Below are 13203 nucleotides of genomic sequence, written 5' to 3'. Positions count from 1 at the left end.
TTATAACTTCATCAAACTTACTCCGATTATCCTACCACTGATAACATAGAGTCCTTACCTGACATCAGATGGTATCCAACTGGTATATTCCAATTCCTGATCACCATTCGAAAAAATCGATACGTGTATGGATCCAACGCGACACAGTAGATCTCTATGATCCGCAGGGATCTGAGGCTCCAGAATGAACTGGTAACCCCGGCTGGATCAGTGAACTGGAAAATGTGGAGTACCGGATTTTTTTCATTTTCATTGAGTCCATTCCAAAATCACTTATGTCATCTGGGAGACGACAGGGGGCGCTTTTTTCCACAGTGATCACCGGCGCAGCTCGGCTATACTCGGGTATGCTCGGGTGATGCAATAATTTTTCAGATAGCAAAAAAAAAAAAATTATAATAATTCCGAGAAATCTCGTGAGTGGCACGCAACCACCTATAAAAAAACCTGAGAAATCTCGTGAGTGGCACTGAAAGAGTTAATTGTCCAAATGCGACAGTGTGTGCAGAAAAGTTTAGCTCTTGTTTGACATGCTGCCGCCATCTTGCTCAGCTCAGCTCTGTGCGGGAAAGACGGACTGCCTCCCCTGCCCTCTGCTCGCGCGTGCTGTGTGTGTGCACTACAACCAATGCCGTCCCTGTCGAAACTCCGTTTCAGTGTAATAGAAACTGAAACCCAACTGATTTTGACGGTATTGGTATTTCTAAATACCGTGGTATACCGTCATATAGGGCTGCACGATTTTGGGAAATAATCTAATTGCGATTATTCTGACAGATATTGCGATTTGCGATGCGATTATAACATATTTAAAAACAAATTTACAAGAAGAATGTTGCTGCTTTCTGTAGTCGGGTCCCAACTGCAAAATTACTGTATTACCCTGTATTATACACTTTTACTATCATGTAGACTATTCTGCTTTGTGTTTACATGTGATGTATTGTATACATGCACATTTATTATGTTCTTGTGTGATGTATCGCACATTTTATTGCTGTGTGATGTATTGCAAATGTTATTGCTGTCATCTTGGCCAGGTCTACCTTGCAAAGGAGATCTTGTATCTCAATGGGACTTCCTGGTTAAAAAAAAAAAAAAAAAAAACGTTTTTTTTTTTTTTTTTTTATTGTAGGCTTGGCGATTTGATAATTGCATCATTCCAAATCGCGATTTCGATTAAAAAACGATTAATCGTGCAGCCCTACCGTCATACCGCCCAAGCCTAACGTTAGCCTGCAACATATGCACACTAGATATAACATTAGCCTACAACATATGCACACTAGACATAACGTTAGCCTGCAACATATGCACACTAGACATAACGATAGCTTACAATTTATTTATCTCAAGTAGCAACAGATGTGATTGGAGGATAAAGAAAAGGGTGCAGGGCTTGACGGGCACAATACATCAGACTGTAGCTCATCAAAGCACTATATTAAAGACTTTGAATGTGGTCCTTGCCTTATGAATAGGGCATCAATCAATGCCCATCTCTGTACATCCGTTCCTCCTTGTAGGATCCCCGGGCAGAGCAACTGAAATATGACCTGGAGAAGAAGGACCAGGAGATTGACAAACTGAAGAAGACCATCTCACAAGGGGAGGTCAGTTCTAGCAGTTATCTCTTGGTTGGTTCTCATGTGTCCTTGAAAACCTGGTAATTAGCATTCACTGTTTTTATAAGCTGTGGTAAAAAGTATTTAGCTGTTTTTACACAAATCTAAAGTGAAATGAATGATTTTGCACGGTACCTTTGGACAGCACCCACTATGGTCAGACTACTGCTTGACCTTACTCCTAGAACCCACCTCACCCCTGCCCACTTTGACAACCTACTATGGCTTAGAGTAGACGACAGAGTACAGCAACTTGCAATGGGCCTGGTCTACAAGATACACTATACGACTAAGGTACCCATGTACATGTCAAAATACTTCCCAAAGGTCAGTGAATACCACGATCACAACACCAGAGGGAGCTCCACAAATCATGTTAAACCCAGATTCGGCTCAAACAAGGGACTAAACACGTTTCGCAATTATGCCACGTCAATGTGGAACGCCCTACCCAAAGCTGTAAAGGAATGTGAATCACTACCCACTTTCAAAACCACTCTCAAAGAACACCTACGGGGGACTGCAATTAGAAACTTGCCCCTGTAAATGTCCTAACTCAACCCCCTCCAATGTACAGTAAATGACCAAGTATGGTTTTGTCCATATTCCAATGTACAGTTTTGCTTGTACAGTTGTACAGTGTTCCCCATGTTAAGTTCACTTCTACGGCAGCCTTTACGGTAATCTGTAAAAAGGGAATGGGCGCTGTTGTTGGGCGTGTCTTGTTTGGGACTGGAGGAAAGCTGTGGCCACTACGCTGTGGAGAGCGTGAAATAAACATGAATGAAAGATAACGGTTGTCTTATTTGCAACTTAACATGGTAGCAGAGGATGTCGGCCTCTAACGTTACTAACTACAGGCAGCCGCCTGGACTGGACGAAAAGACGTCTTTTGAGAAGTGGAAGAATGAAGTGGAAATGTGGAGTCGGGTGACGGATTTAGTCAAGAAGAAACGAGCGTTGGCTGTTGCTCTATCGTTGACGGGTAGGGTGAGGGATACTGCGTTGGAAATACCTGTCGATGATCTAAAACACGGATGATTAATGCACTGCTATTCTAGGGGAAATAGTAGGAAAATGTGAGATATGTCTCAAGTACAGCAAGGCTAAGCCCAAGCCTGCTGTTGGTCTGCCCATGGCCTCCAGGTACAACGAGACTGTGGCAGTTGATCTACATGAGCTAGAACCAAATGTGTGGTACCTACACATTATCGATCACTTCACTCGCTTTAGTGCGGGTAGCATCGTGACCTCAAAGAAGCCAAGTGTGATAGTGAACAACTTTGTACATTCCTGGATCAGTGTCCATGGTCCACCTGAGCGGCTCTTCAGTGACAACGGTGGAGAGTTCAATAATGAGGAAATAAGAGACATGGCGGAGAACTTCAACATCGAGATCAAGACGACAGCTGGCTATAGTCCATGGAGCAATGGTTTGCTGGAACGCCACAACCAATCCCTTACAGAGATGCTACTGAAGGTAAAACTTGACAAAGGACTTGACTGGAAAACGGCTCTTGATTGGGCACTCATGGCAAAGAACACAATGCAGAACGTGCATGGCTACAGTCCACATCAGCTGGTGTTTGGACAGAACCCGAACCTTCCCTCTGTGTTTGTTGACCAGCTACCTGCTTTGGAGGGAACTACAATGAGCGCATGGGTGGGAAAGCACATAACAGCATTACATGCAGCAAGGAAAGCTTTCATGGAGGCAGAATGCTCAGAGAGAATCAGACGAGCTCTTCGAAAGCAGCTTCGTCCAACAGAAGAGAAGTATGAAACGGGAGACAAAGTGTTCTACAAAAGGACAGACTGTGTTGAATGGAAAGGCCCTGGGGTTGTGATAGGGCAAGATGGGGTGGTGATTTTTGTACATCATGGTGGGACATTATGTCAGGGTTCATCAATCTAGGCTGCGAAAAGTGCACCCTGGGGAAAGTAATACTGTGGGCAATATCGATGTATCTGTTAGTGATAGTAATGTGCCTGTTACTGACAATGATATGAATAGTAACAGTGGGGACATGCCCGTTACTGATGGTGATATAAATGTTGACATGAATAATGACGTAGAGGCAGCGGGTGTAGCAAACCAGGATATAGATTATAGATAACCCTCATGGGATCAATCAAGAAGATTATCACCAGACCGGCATAAAGGTAAAAACCGGTCAGACAATCAGCTTTGTGGATAATGTAACAGGTGTTCCTCACACAGCTAAAGTGATGGGACGAGCAGGAAAGGCTACAGGAAAACACAGCAACTGGTACAACCTACAGTACTTAGAACCTTTTGACATCGCCGGTACTATGGGGTCAGTTGATCTTACTAAAGTAGACAATTTTCAGGTTAAGCCACTAGATGGTGTAGAACTATGCTCTGATATGCAGGAAAATGATGTATTAGTAACAGAGGGTGTATCATTTGATAAGGCTAAACGAGATGAAATCAGTAACTGGAGGAAAAATAAAGTCAGCTTTTCTTCAAGGTATGGAGCTGTCTCGGGATATACACATCCGCCCTCCTCCTGAGGCTAAAAGTGACGGGACACTGGAAGCTGAAGAAGTGTGTCTATGGACTCGCTGATGCCTCTCTCTACTGGTACAACAGAGTAATAGCAACGATGATCAAAACAGGGGCCACTATGTCACAAGTTGATCCTGCTTTATTCTACTGGCTTGATAAACTGTATTGGTGTTCTTGCCTGTCATGTGGATGATTTCATCTGGGGTGGCTCACACGCATTTGCCACGACGACCATCCCCCACCTCAAAACAGTTTTCCAGGTGGGACGTGAGGAACAAGACAACTTTCGCTATGTGGGGATGGAACTGTCGAGAAGTGCTTGTGCAACAGGAGATCTACATAAAGAACCTTCAGCCCATTCTCATAGACCCATCAAGAGCGTTGCACCATGATGCTCTTCTCACAGAGTGTGAGACTGACAACCTAAGGTCAAAAATAGGACAACTCTTGTGGGTGGCTAGACAGAGTAGGCCAGATATCATGTTCGATACATGTGTCCTTGCAACCAATCTAAAACATGCTACTGTGCAAACTATGCATGAAGCAAATAAGGTAGTACGAACACTGAAATCAGAACATGTCACCCTGAAGTTTCACAACTTAGGAAAGGAGGACTCTTTGAAGCTTGTTGTTTTCAGCGACGCATCCATGGGAAACCTCCCAGATGGGGGAACACAAGGAGGGCATCTCATCGTTCTGATGGGTGAGAAAGGACGGTTCTCTCCATTCTCTCCAATCAACTGGAAATAAAAAAGGATCAGAAGAGTGGTTCGGAGCACGCTGGCAGGAGAGACACTAGCCCTGGCTGATGGTATTGATAATGCCATATTTTTGTCCTCCCTCTACTCTGAACTTACCACAGGTATGGTCAAACAGCGCACCCTACCTGTGATGTGTGTTACAGACAACTTCTCCCTTGTGGAGGCTATCAAATCCACCAAGTCAGTGACTGAGAAACGACTGAGACTGGAAAGTCAAGTCAAGAGATTTATTTGTCACGGCATACAAGTATACAATGAAATGCGGGTGGTCTTGCCCGCAACAATGTGCAAATAACATATAATAGAATAAGTGGAATCAAATAACTTATCCAGAACAAAAGGATCCAACGGATTCTGTGGTCTACTACGAAGGACCAGCTGGCAAACTGTCTGACCAAAAAGGGAGCATCTTCCCTTGTCCTGCTTAAAGCACTGAAGGATGGACAGTGGAAGCTAGATGACTGAATAACTGGTTATGATGACTGAGTTTATTTTTTTTTGTTTTCTTGAAATATCCTTGCAGTTTATTTTATTTTTTTAAAGAGTGAGATTTGGGTTTTTGTTTTCTTGAAATATCCTTGCAGTGTATTATTTGTTTAAAAAGAAAAGAGAGTGAGATTGTTAAGTTCACTTCTACTGCAGCCTTTACGGTAATCTGTAAAAACTGTTGTTGGGCGTGTCTTGTTTGGGACTGGAGGAAGGCTGTGGCCACTACGCTGTGGAGAGCGTGAAATAAACATGAATGAAAGATAACGGTTGTCTTATTTGCATCGGCTCCTAAACTACAGCAAGTTCACTCACTCAAACGCAAACTTAAAACTATCACATATTGTTAAGAAGATATGTTATTTAGGAACAAGAAAAAAACTAAACAAAATGGATTTTGAATTCCTGTTATTGATTATGTGGAAGCAGCCCCCTCGAACAACTGCCCAATTGGATCCCATTCATAGTTGGACTCAACACTTCTTCCAAAGTCATTTTCCATGATTCAGTGCGCGATAACCTTTGACAATCAATGTGATTCTTTTTTCCCCCTTCACCATGTCAATTGCGTTACGGCTAATGCTAACAATTTCCTTACAGGCTCTTCGATTGTTGGTGCCTGTGTGTCTGAATGCCTCCATTCCTAAATTTGTTTTTCTCCTTCCTGCTCAACCCTGCAGATGAAATACAAAGAAGTGAAGGCCAGAAACGCTCAGCTCTTAAAGATGCTTCAGCAGGGAGAGAGTGAGTGCAACATCAACACGGCTACATAATATCCTCACAAATAATCCATGTAAACACAGGGATGACTGCGCTCAAACACCTGGAAAAATGGAACATAAACCAGTTTTTATTACATATTTGCCCACATGCTAAAATTAAGGTTAATGGGGAATGACACCAATTTTCAACATTGAAATCTTTTACTTACTTCGATGATACTTTTCTTTAAATTATTATATATATATATATTTCTTTTTAATATTGTGTGGAGTGCCATGACTGCCATCATTCCCATCTTTGCATGGATTTCTTTGATCTGTTGCTTCAGGTAGAACATGCACCTGTTGTTCATCCACTAATAAGTATTGTATTGGTTTCCTATGTGTAATGAACATGTTATTTTATTTTATTCATATATTTTTTTGCGGACCTCCCAAACTTTCAAACTTTTTAGATGAAGGAATGGGTACAATAGGAGACACGCCTCCAGTTTTTCAAAAGTTTTTGACACGCCTCAGCTTCTGAGCTGAAGGCGTGTTTTTGCGGACCTCCCAAACTTTCAAACTTTTTAGATGAAGGAATGGGTACAATAGGAGACACGCCTCCAGTTTTTTCAAAAGTTTGACACGCCTCAGCTTCTGAGCTGAAGGCGTGTTTTTGCGGACCTCCCAAACTTTCAAACTTTAGACTGTTTTCTTTATACGTTTTTCTTTTTCTTTCTTTCTACCACAATACACGGCCACTGATGGATCCATGGGACTTGGTAAAGCACTATGGACCCAACTATGACCACTGATAAAAACGTAACTACACTAGCGTTATAAGAGCTAAACATTGCTACCATACAAGTGCATTGGTTTAGTGCACTTCCGGTTGCCACTGAGCGGAAATGTTTGTGCGGACCTGTTCTCCCAAACTGGTAAGCAAATGACTGTTTTTACGTTATTTTCATTTTTACGTTACTATTATTATTATTATTCTTTTTTATTTTGATCTTAACTGATCACTATGACTTTATTGCTTTTATCGTTATATATGCCTATAATTGTGTACAGCACTTTGAGCTACATGACATGTATGAAAGGTGCTTTATAAATACTTACTTACTTACTTATTTAATCAGACTGAAATAAACTGATTCTAAACCTCACTCAAGGTGGAGTGTTTATGGAAATCCACAAAACTACTACAAGGAACTGTTTACCGATTTTAACAATATGGTTAAAGACGCGAGAGTTGCCAATCTTATTAGAACCAGTAAGCGGAATCCAAAACTTTTATTTGACACCATCTCCAATATTGTCACCCCCGCTCCCCCGGCTCTACCCATATTCTCAAACAAGGATTGCAGTGATTTCCTCTCCTTATTTGTGAGCAAGGTTGAATATGTTAGGGCCAACATCATCCCCTCCCTCACCCCCCTCCAACCACCCCCTACCGCCTATGAGGCGCTGATTGGGACAAAAGCCTGTTGAATACAAGACACCACCTATCCAGTTATCCTGCGCGACCCAGTTGGTCCGCGCGTGCCACCCAGTTGGTGCGTCGATTGGGACAAAAGCCTGTCGAATACAAGACACCACCTATCCAGTTGGTCCGCATGCGCCGCCCAGTTTTGGTCTGCGAGAGAGGCCCAGATGGCCCGCGAGAGAGGCCTAGATGGGTCCGCAGGCCACCCAGATCGGTATCGCACGCGGACCAAAACTGGGTGGCACGGGATACCCAGTGACTTTATTATTTTATTTAAAAGAATAAAGTCGTGTACTCCTTCAGTTCCGCAATCAGATCAGTCAGCCTTTGCACATGTTCAATGATTCTATCCCGCCTTCCTACACAGACAGAATGTCGGGAATCGTGGACCAAAACTGGGCGGCTCAACGCAGACAAAAATGAGGTTCTTATTATAGGTTCAGAAAAAGTCACCTCAAAAGTTGTCACATGCATGGGGACCCTCTCAACAACTTTGAGGTCCAAGCTCAGAAACCTTGGTGTGATCTTTGACCAGCAAATGCACTTTGATCACCACATTAGGTCTCTGACACATACCTGTTTTTTCCATCTGCGAAATATTGCTAAACTTCGATCTGTTGTGTCCCAGGCGGAGCTGGAAATGATTGTTCGTGCTTTTGTTTCATCCCGCCTGGACTATTGTAACTCCCTTTTCACTTCCCTCGATGCGTCCACTTTGGGCCGGCTACAAATGGTCCAAAATGCAGCCCCAAGGCTTAGGGATGGGTACCGGTACCTACCTAAGTTATTAAAAATAAAAATAAAAAATCCAAACTTAATATTTAATAAATAAATAATGTATTATTATTACTTAATTATTATTTTCATCTTACTGATGTAAAGCACTTTGAACTGCAATCCCCTGTATGAAAGGTTCTATACAAATAAAGTAATTATTTATTTAGAACAACATATATATATATACACAGTCAGTCACACATCAAATTATTCTTTTCATATGTATTATCTGCGAGACAGCGCCAACATGCAACGAGTTGAAATTCTCCGCTATCAACTGCAAGCAGGAGCAGCGTCTCTGCCTGCATGTCGACTGTCTGTGTGTGTCTGTCAACTGAACTCTGCTTCGGTCCAATCACATTCCCCCACCCACAGTCTGCGAATCAGAGGCAGAGTAGGGCGGGTCTTCACGACTGTTTGGTTGTCTCTCACCTGGGGCAGTGCAGAGCCAAGTTATAATGAATCTTTTTAGAATGCTCTGGGGCAGTGTAACACATAATTATGTTTATTATATATATCTATGGTGTAGCGTATGTTAGCGGGCCTCCGTCATCTTACTACACTTAGTAAGTAACTTACTCTCATGCTCGCTCGCACAAACGCGCTCTCGCTCTCTCTCACTCTCGCGCATACACACACACACACACACACAGACATACACACAAAGTGCCAACGCTTGGTTTGCACAAGCTGAACCGCTTAACGTGTGGTTTCGTTTTGCGGTAAACAAAATAAATAAATAAATAACCGAAAATTGGCACTGATGGATCTCACGTGAATCGATACTCTGTAGTACCGACATGTTTCGGTAGGTACCTTTTTTAAAAGTACTGAATTCGGTACCCATCCCTAGCAAGGCTGCTGACTAGGTCCAGAAAATTTAGTTACTTAGTTTCCCTTCACTGGCTCCCCATCAAATTTAGAATTTCACTTTAAAGGGGAACTATCTTATAAATGGCCTTTTTGAGTGTTTAGCATTGTTTCCTAGCTATGTGAACTTATATTAATATGATCTATGTCTCAAAATTCTCATATTGGTGCATTCTTCCAATTCTCCTCTCACAATATTCACCCTCACTGAACTGAGTCATTTGAAAATGTGATGATTTGTGATGTCAGAAAGACACCGCTGCATGATAATGGAGAGGTGCAGGATGAGCTGCACACAGTGGCTGGACCTGGACCTGGAGCCCAGGCTCAAAACAACTCGAGATCTTGAGGTAGAAAAATGCTGTTTTTGAGGACTTGATTAGAAATACAAAACAATGAATAAAAAAAAATATATATATTACAGAGGTGTTCCATAGACTCACAGGAATTGTGTAAAAGTGCCCAAATAGTGAAAGAAATAGTAAAATAGTTCCCCTTTAAGATTCTGGTCATCACATATAGAGCACTCCATGGTCAGGCACCTGCCTACATCTGCGACCTACTGCGTCCATACACCACAAGCAGATCGCTCAGGTCGTCTGACCAGGGCTTGCTGGCTGTCCCCCGGTCTAGATTAAAGACGAAAGGGGGCCGAGCCTTCGAAACCGTGGCCCCCAGGCTATGGAATGCTCTGCCCTTGGAACTTAGATCTGTGGTCTCGGTAAACACCTTTAAAAAGCAACTAAAGTCTGTGCTGTTCAAACAGGCTTTTGGCTAACTATGTCTGTGTAAATCCTTTGTCTTTTTATCTGTTTTGTTTTTCCTGTTCTTTCATGTTTGAATTATTTTCTTTTACCATGCTGCTATCTTTGCACTTTACTGATGTTTTTACTATGTGAAGCACTTTGTGACCCTGGTCTGTGAAAGGTGCTATATAAATAAACATTACTTACTTACACTCACTCTCTTTCTCCCTCTGCAGTGAAAGATAAAGCAGAGATCCTTCTACAGGTGGAAGAGCTTCTAAATATCAAAGAAGAGCTGTCGTCACAGGTGTGTGTGCATGTGCAATGCGCAGGCATTTATCCACAATCATGTGTATTGAACTGTCATATCAAAAGGACATAAATAAGTACCAGTATTATTATTATTATTATTATTATTATCTGTGAGCCCCTGATGTTATCAACTCTTTTGTCTTTAGGTAACATTACTGCATGCTGCCCTGGAACAAGAGAAATCAAAAGTCAAAGGCCTTCAATCAGAGCAGCCAAAACATCAGGTATGACCTCTTTCATTCTTTGTCTTATTAGTTATCTTATGACTACCGTCTAATAAAAGTGTCTAATAAAGCCCCCTGTATGTGTCGGGTTCCTATAAGTCAGTTTGGTCAGATTTGAGAGGGACAGTTTTCCTTTGTGTCACATGTTTGTATGCGCAATTATGTATGGTGCAGTGTTTCTCCTAACTGCTAAATATTAACTAAGTATTTCATTCAGACAGTGATCTGAGTAACAAGCATCCAGGTGATCTTTCCTCACCAAACAAACCTAAACTATTATGTGCAGGACTCTGCTAACCTCAGATTCTACCCAGACACCCTACATAAACTGGGGATTGTGGATTTTACCACCACAGTTGTGGGGCTGGATTGGGGAAGCACTGGATTACGCCATGTAGCTTGTTACCATATTGCTTGTTGCCATTACTTTTTTCTATTTGAGGTCAAGGTTGGGTGTAAAGGTCAAGTGATTTTATTGTCCATTTCATGACCTTCACAGGAGACATTGACCACAAAAGACTTGAACCCTCTAAATGTTTATTTGCTGATGTCCTAAATGTCCCAATATATCTTTAAAATAGATATTTTGCATAGAAGCCCACTTTTGGTACACAAGCAACTGTACTAAAGCTGCATGTGCGTGTTGACTGGTTTGTATTTGCAGAAAGGTCAAAATGGGAAAGGCAGCTTGTATCAGTATGACAGAAAGGTACAGAACAGCAGCACACTGAAACATAGCACAGGCTTGAAATGATGAAAGCTGTGTCCGGAACGGGATGGTCCTGGGATGGTAGATCACATTTTTGGGATTTAGGACAGTTCTTCCATCAGTTCTGGAAGAGTTGGTCATGTGTTTATAGTTTGGGTTGGTTCCTGGATGGTTGAGGTTGGTACTGTGTTTATAGTTTGGGTTGGTTCCAGGATGGTTGAGGGTTGGTACTGTTTATAGTTTGGGTTGGTTGGTTCCAGGATGGTTAATGGTTGGTACAGTGTTATTGGCATAGAAGACGGGATTGGTGTCAGTTCACAAACTTCACATACAGTTCAGGAAAGGAATTTCCATTTCCAATTCTTCAACAACAACAAAAATGTGTACATCTGACTCAGAAAACGAGCATAAATCCTGTTATTTTCTGATTGCCAGGGAAACCGGAAGGGGAAGAAAGGTACGGAGTCGGATCTATGAAGATTCCATCTGGGAAAAAAAGACATCATCTGCAAAAAAGCAACAACCAATAACTGAACAAATTACTTAAAATAAAGCAGTTATCCAGGTTTCACCTCCTGTAGTTTCTACAATTTCTCCCATAATCTCCATCTCAAACACACTATGCATGTCCCCACTGCATTTCAACACACATATACATACATACACACATACATTTGAAGACAAACACTCCAGAATTATGGGGTGTGTTGCACAGCAGAAGATGAATGAAAAAAAGCTTTTTAAAACGCTGCACTAAGTGAGAGCTTGTATTAATGTTGGTGGGATATTTTGGCTCCCCATTGCTGCCTCCCCCAGGCATAACGGTGCCACTGCATCTAGTCCTGTTCAGGGTATAAGCCCAAAGCAGGCTGCCTATCCTGTTCCCCACTCCTCTGGTTTTGCTGCCAAAATGACAGAATGTGAAATGGTTTTTTTCTTTCCTTCCACTGGAGTAAATAAATTACTTTTTTCAGTGTAAAATTGCGTCGTTGTTTTTTTGTTCTTTAAATGTCTTGAATTTGATTTGATAAAACATACAAATGCAAACCTAAACAGATGATTTTATGAGGATATTCTATTCTATAAACTACCTGTGAGAAGAAGATTGTACAAACGTGGGTAGTGCCATCCACATCTGCCAAATTGTTTATTGTTTAAAAAGGATCCCCATTAGCTGCCACCTAAGTGGTGAGCTAGTCTTCCTGGGGTCCACACAGAAAGACAACACAAAACATAACAATACATGAGATACATTATGACAATCACAATTCACTTAATTAACAATGATAATCTAAAAACAGTAAAACATTGTAGACATCATTATAAACATCAGAATATTTTGCTCACATATTTAAATAGTGCATTCTCAGGTGGTATTTGAAAGACACTTGGCTATTCAATTTACTTATGTTCAGTGGGCAGTTATTCCAGTGATTGATGGCACGATGAACAACCGTCCTCTTTAAACTATTTGATTTTGGACGTGGTAACATAATCTGTCCATCATCGGCTGACCTAGTAAAATAAGAATGAACCTGACTGCATCTGACAATTTGTTTGTATAAGAAAACGGGTTGAGACGAAAAGACAGTGTTTCTGAATAATGTAACCGTGTTGAAAACCAGCCTATTCTCTACCGTTAACCATGAGAGTTGACTGTGCATAGTGATGGTGTTTGTTCTCATGGAACAATGTAAGACTAACCTTGCAGCTCTGTTCTGGGCAGTTTGCGATTTCTTTAGTTGACCTTTGCCAAATAGTGATGGAAAGACATTTTTGGAGTTGGCTCTTGAATTCTTAAAAGAGAAACTTTTGATTAATGTGATTAATGATTCATTCCTACTTTGATTTGATTTCTGTTATTTGGGTAAACATTCTATTTAGCATAATCTTGACGACCGTTTTTATACTTTAACAATGTAATCGGTAGCCTAAATGAATGTGATGGGGAGGAATCGACAACAATTAAA

The 13203-nt window shown here is 41.5% G+C and overlaps 1 protein-coding gene across 1 annotated transcript in view; it reads left to right on the top strand.

Moving 5' to 3' along the window:
* gkap1 (G kinase anchoring protein 1) overlaps positions 1-12208 on the top strand; it is a 34297-nt gene extending 22089 nt beyond the window's left edge. The window contains exons 8-12 of the mRNA XM_084314107.1: positions 1527-1613; positions 6083-6146; positions 10225-10295; positions 10447-10524; positions 11669-12208. Coding sequence (XP_084170233.1) covers positions 1527-1613; positions 6083-6146; positions 10225-10295; positions 10447-10524; positions 11669-11710 — 342 coding nt within the window. The 3' untranslated portion in view covers positions 11711-12208. The remainder of the gene's footprint in view (positions 1-1526; positions 1614-6082; positions 6147-10224; positions 10296-10446; positions 10525-11668) is intronic.
* Positions 12209-13203: the final 995 nt, after the last annotated feature.

The sequence above is a fragment of the Notolepis coatsorum genome (assembly GCF_963971535.1).
Source record: "Notolepis coatsorum genome assembly, chromosome: 1".
Lineage (NCBI taxonomy): Eukaryota > Metazoa > Chordata > Actinopteri > Aulopiformes > Paralepididae > Notolepis > Notolepis coatsorum.
The sequence above is the reverse complement of the archived record's forward strand: the minus strand, read 5'-3'. Positions and strand labels throughout refer to the sequence as shown.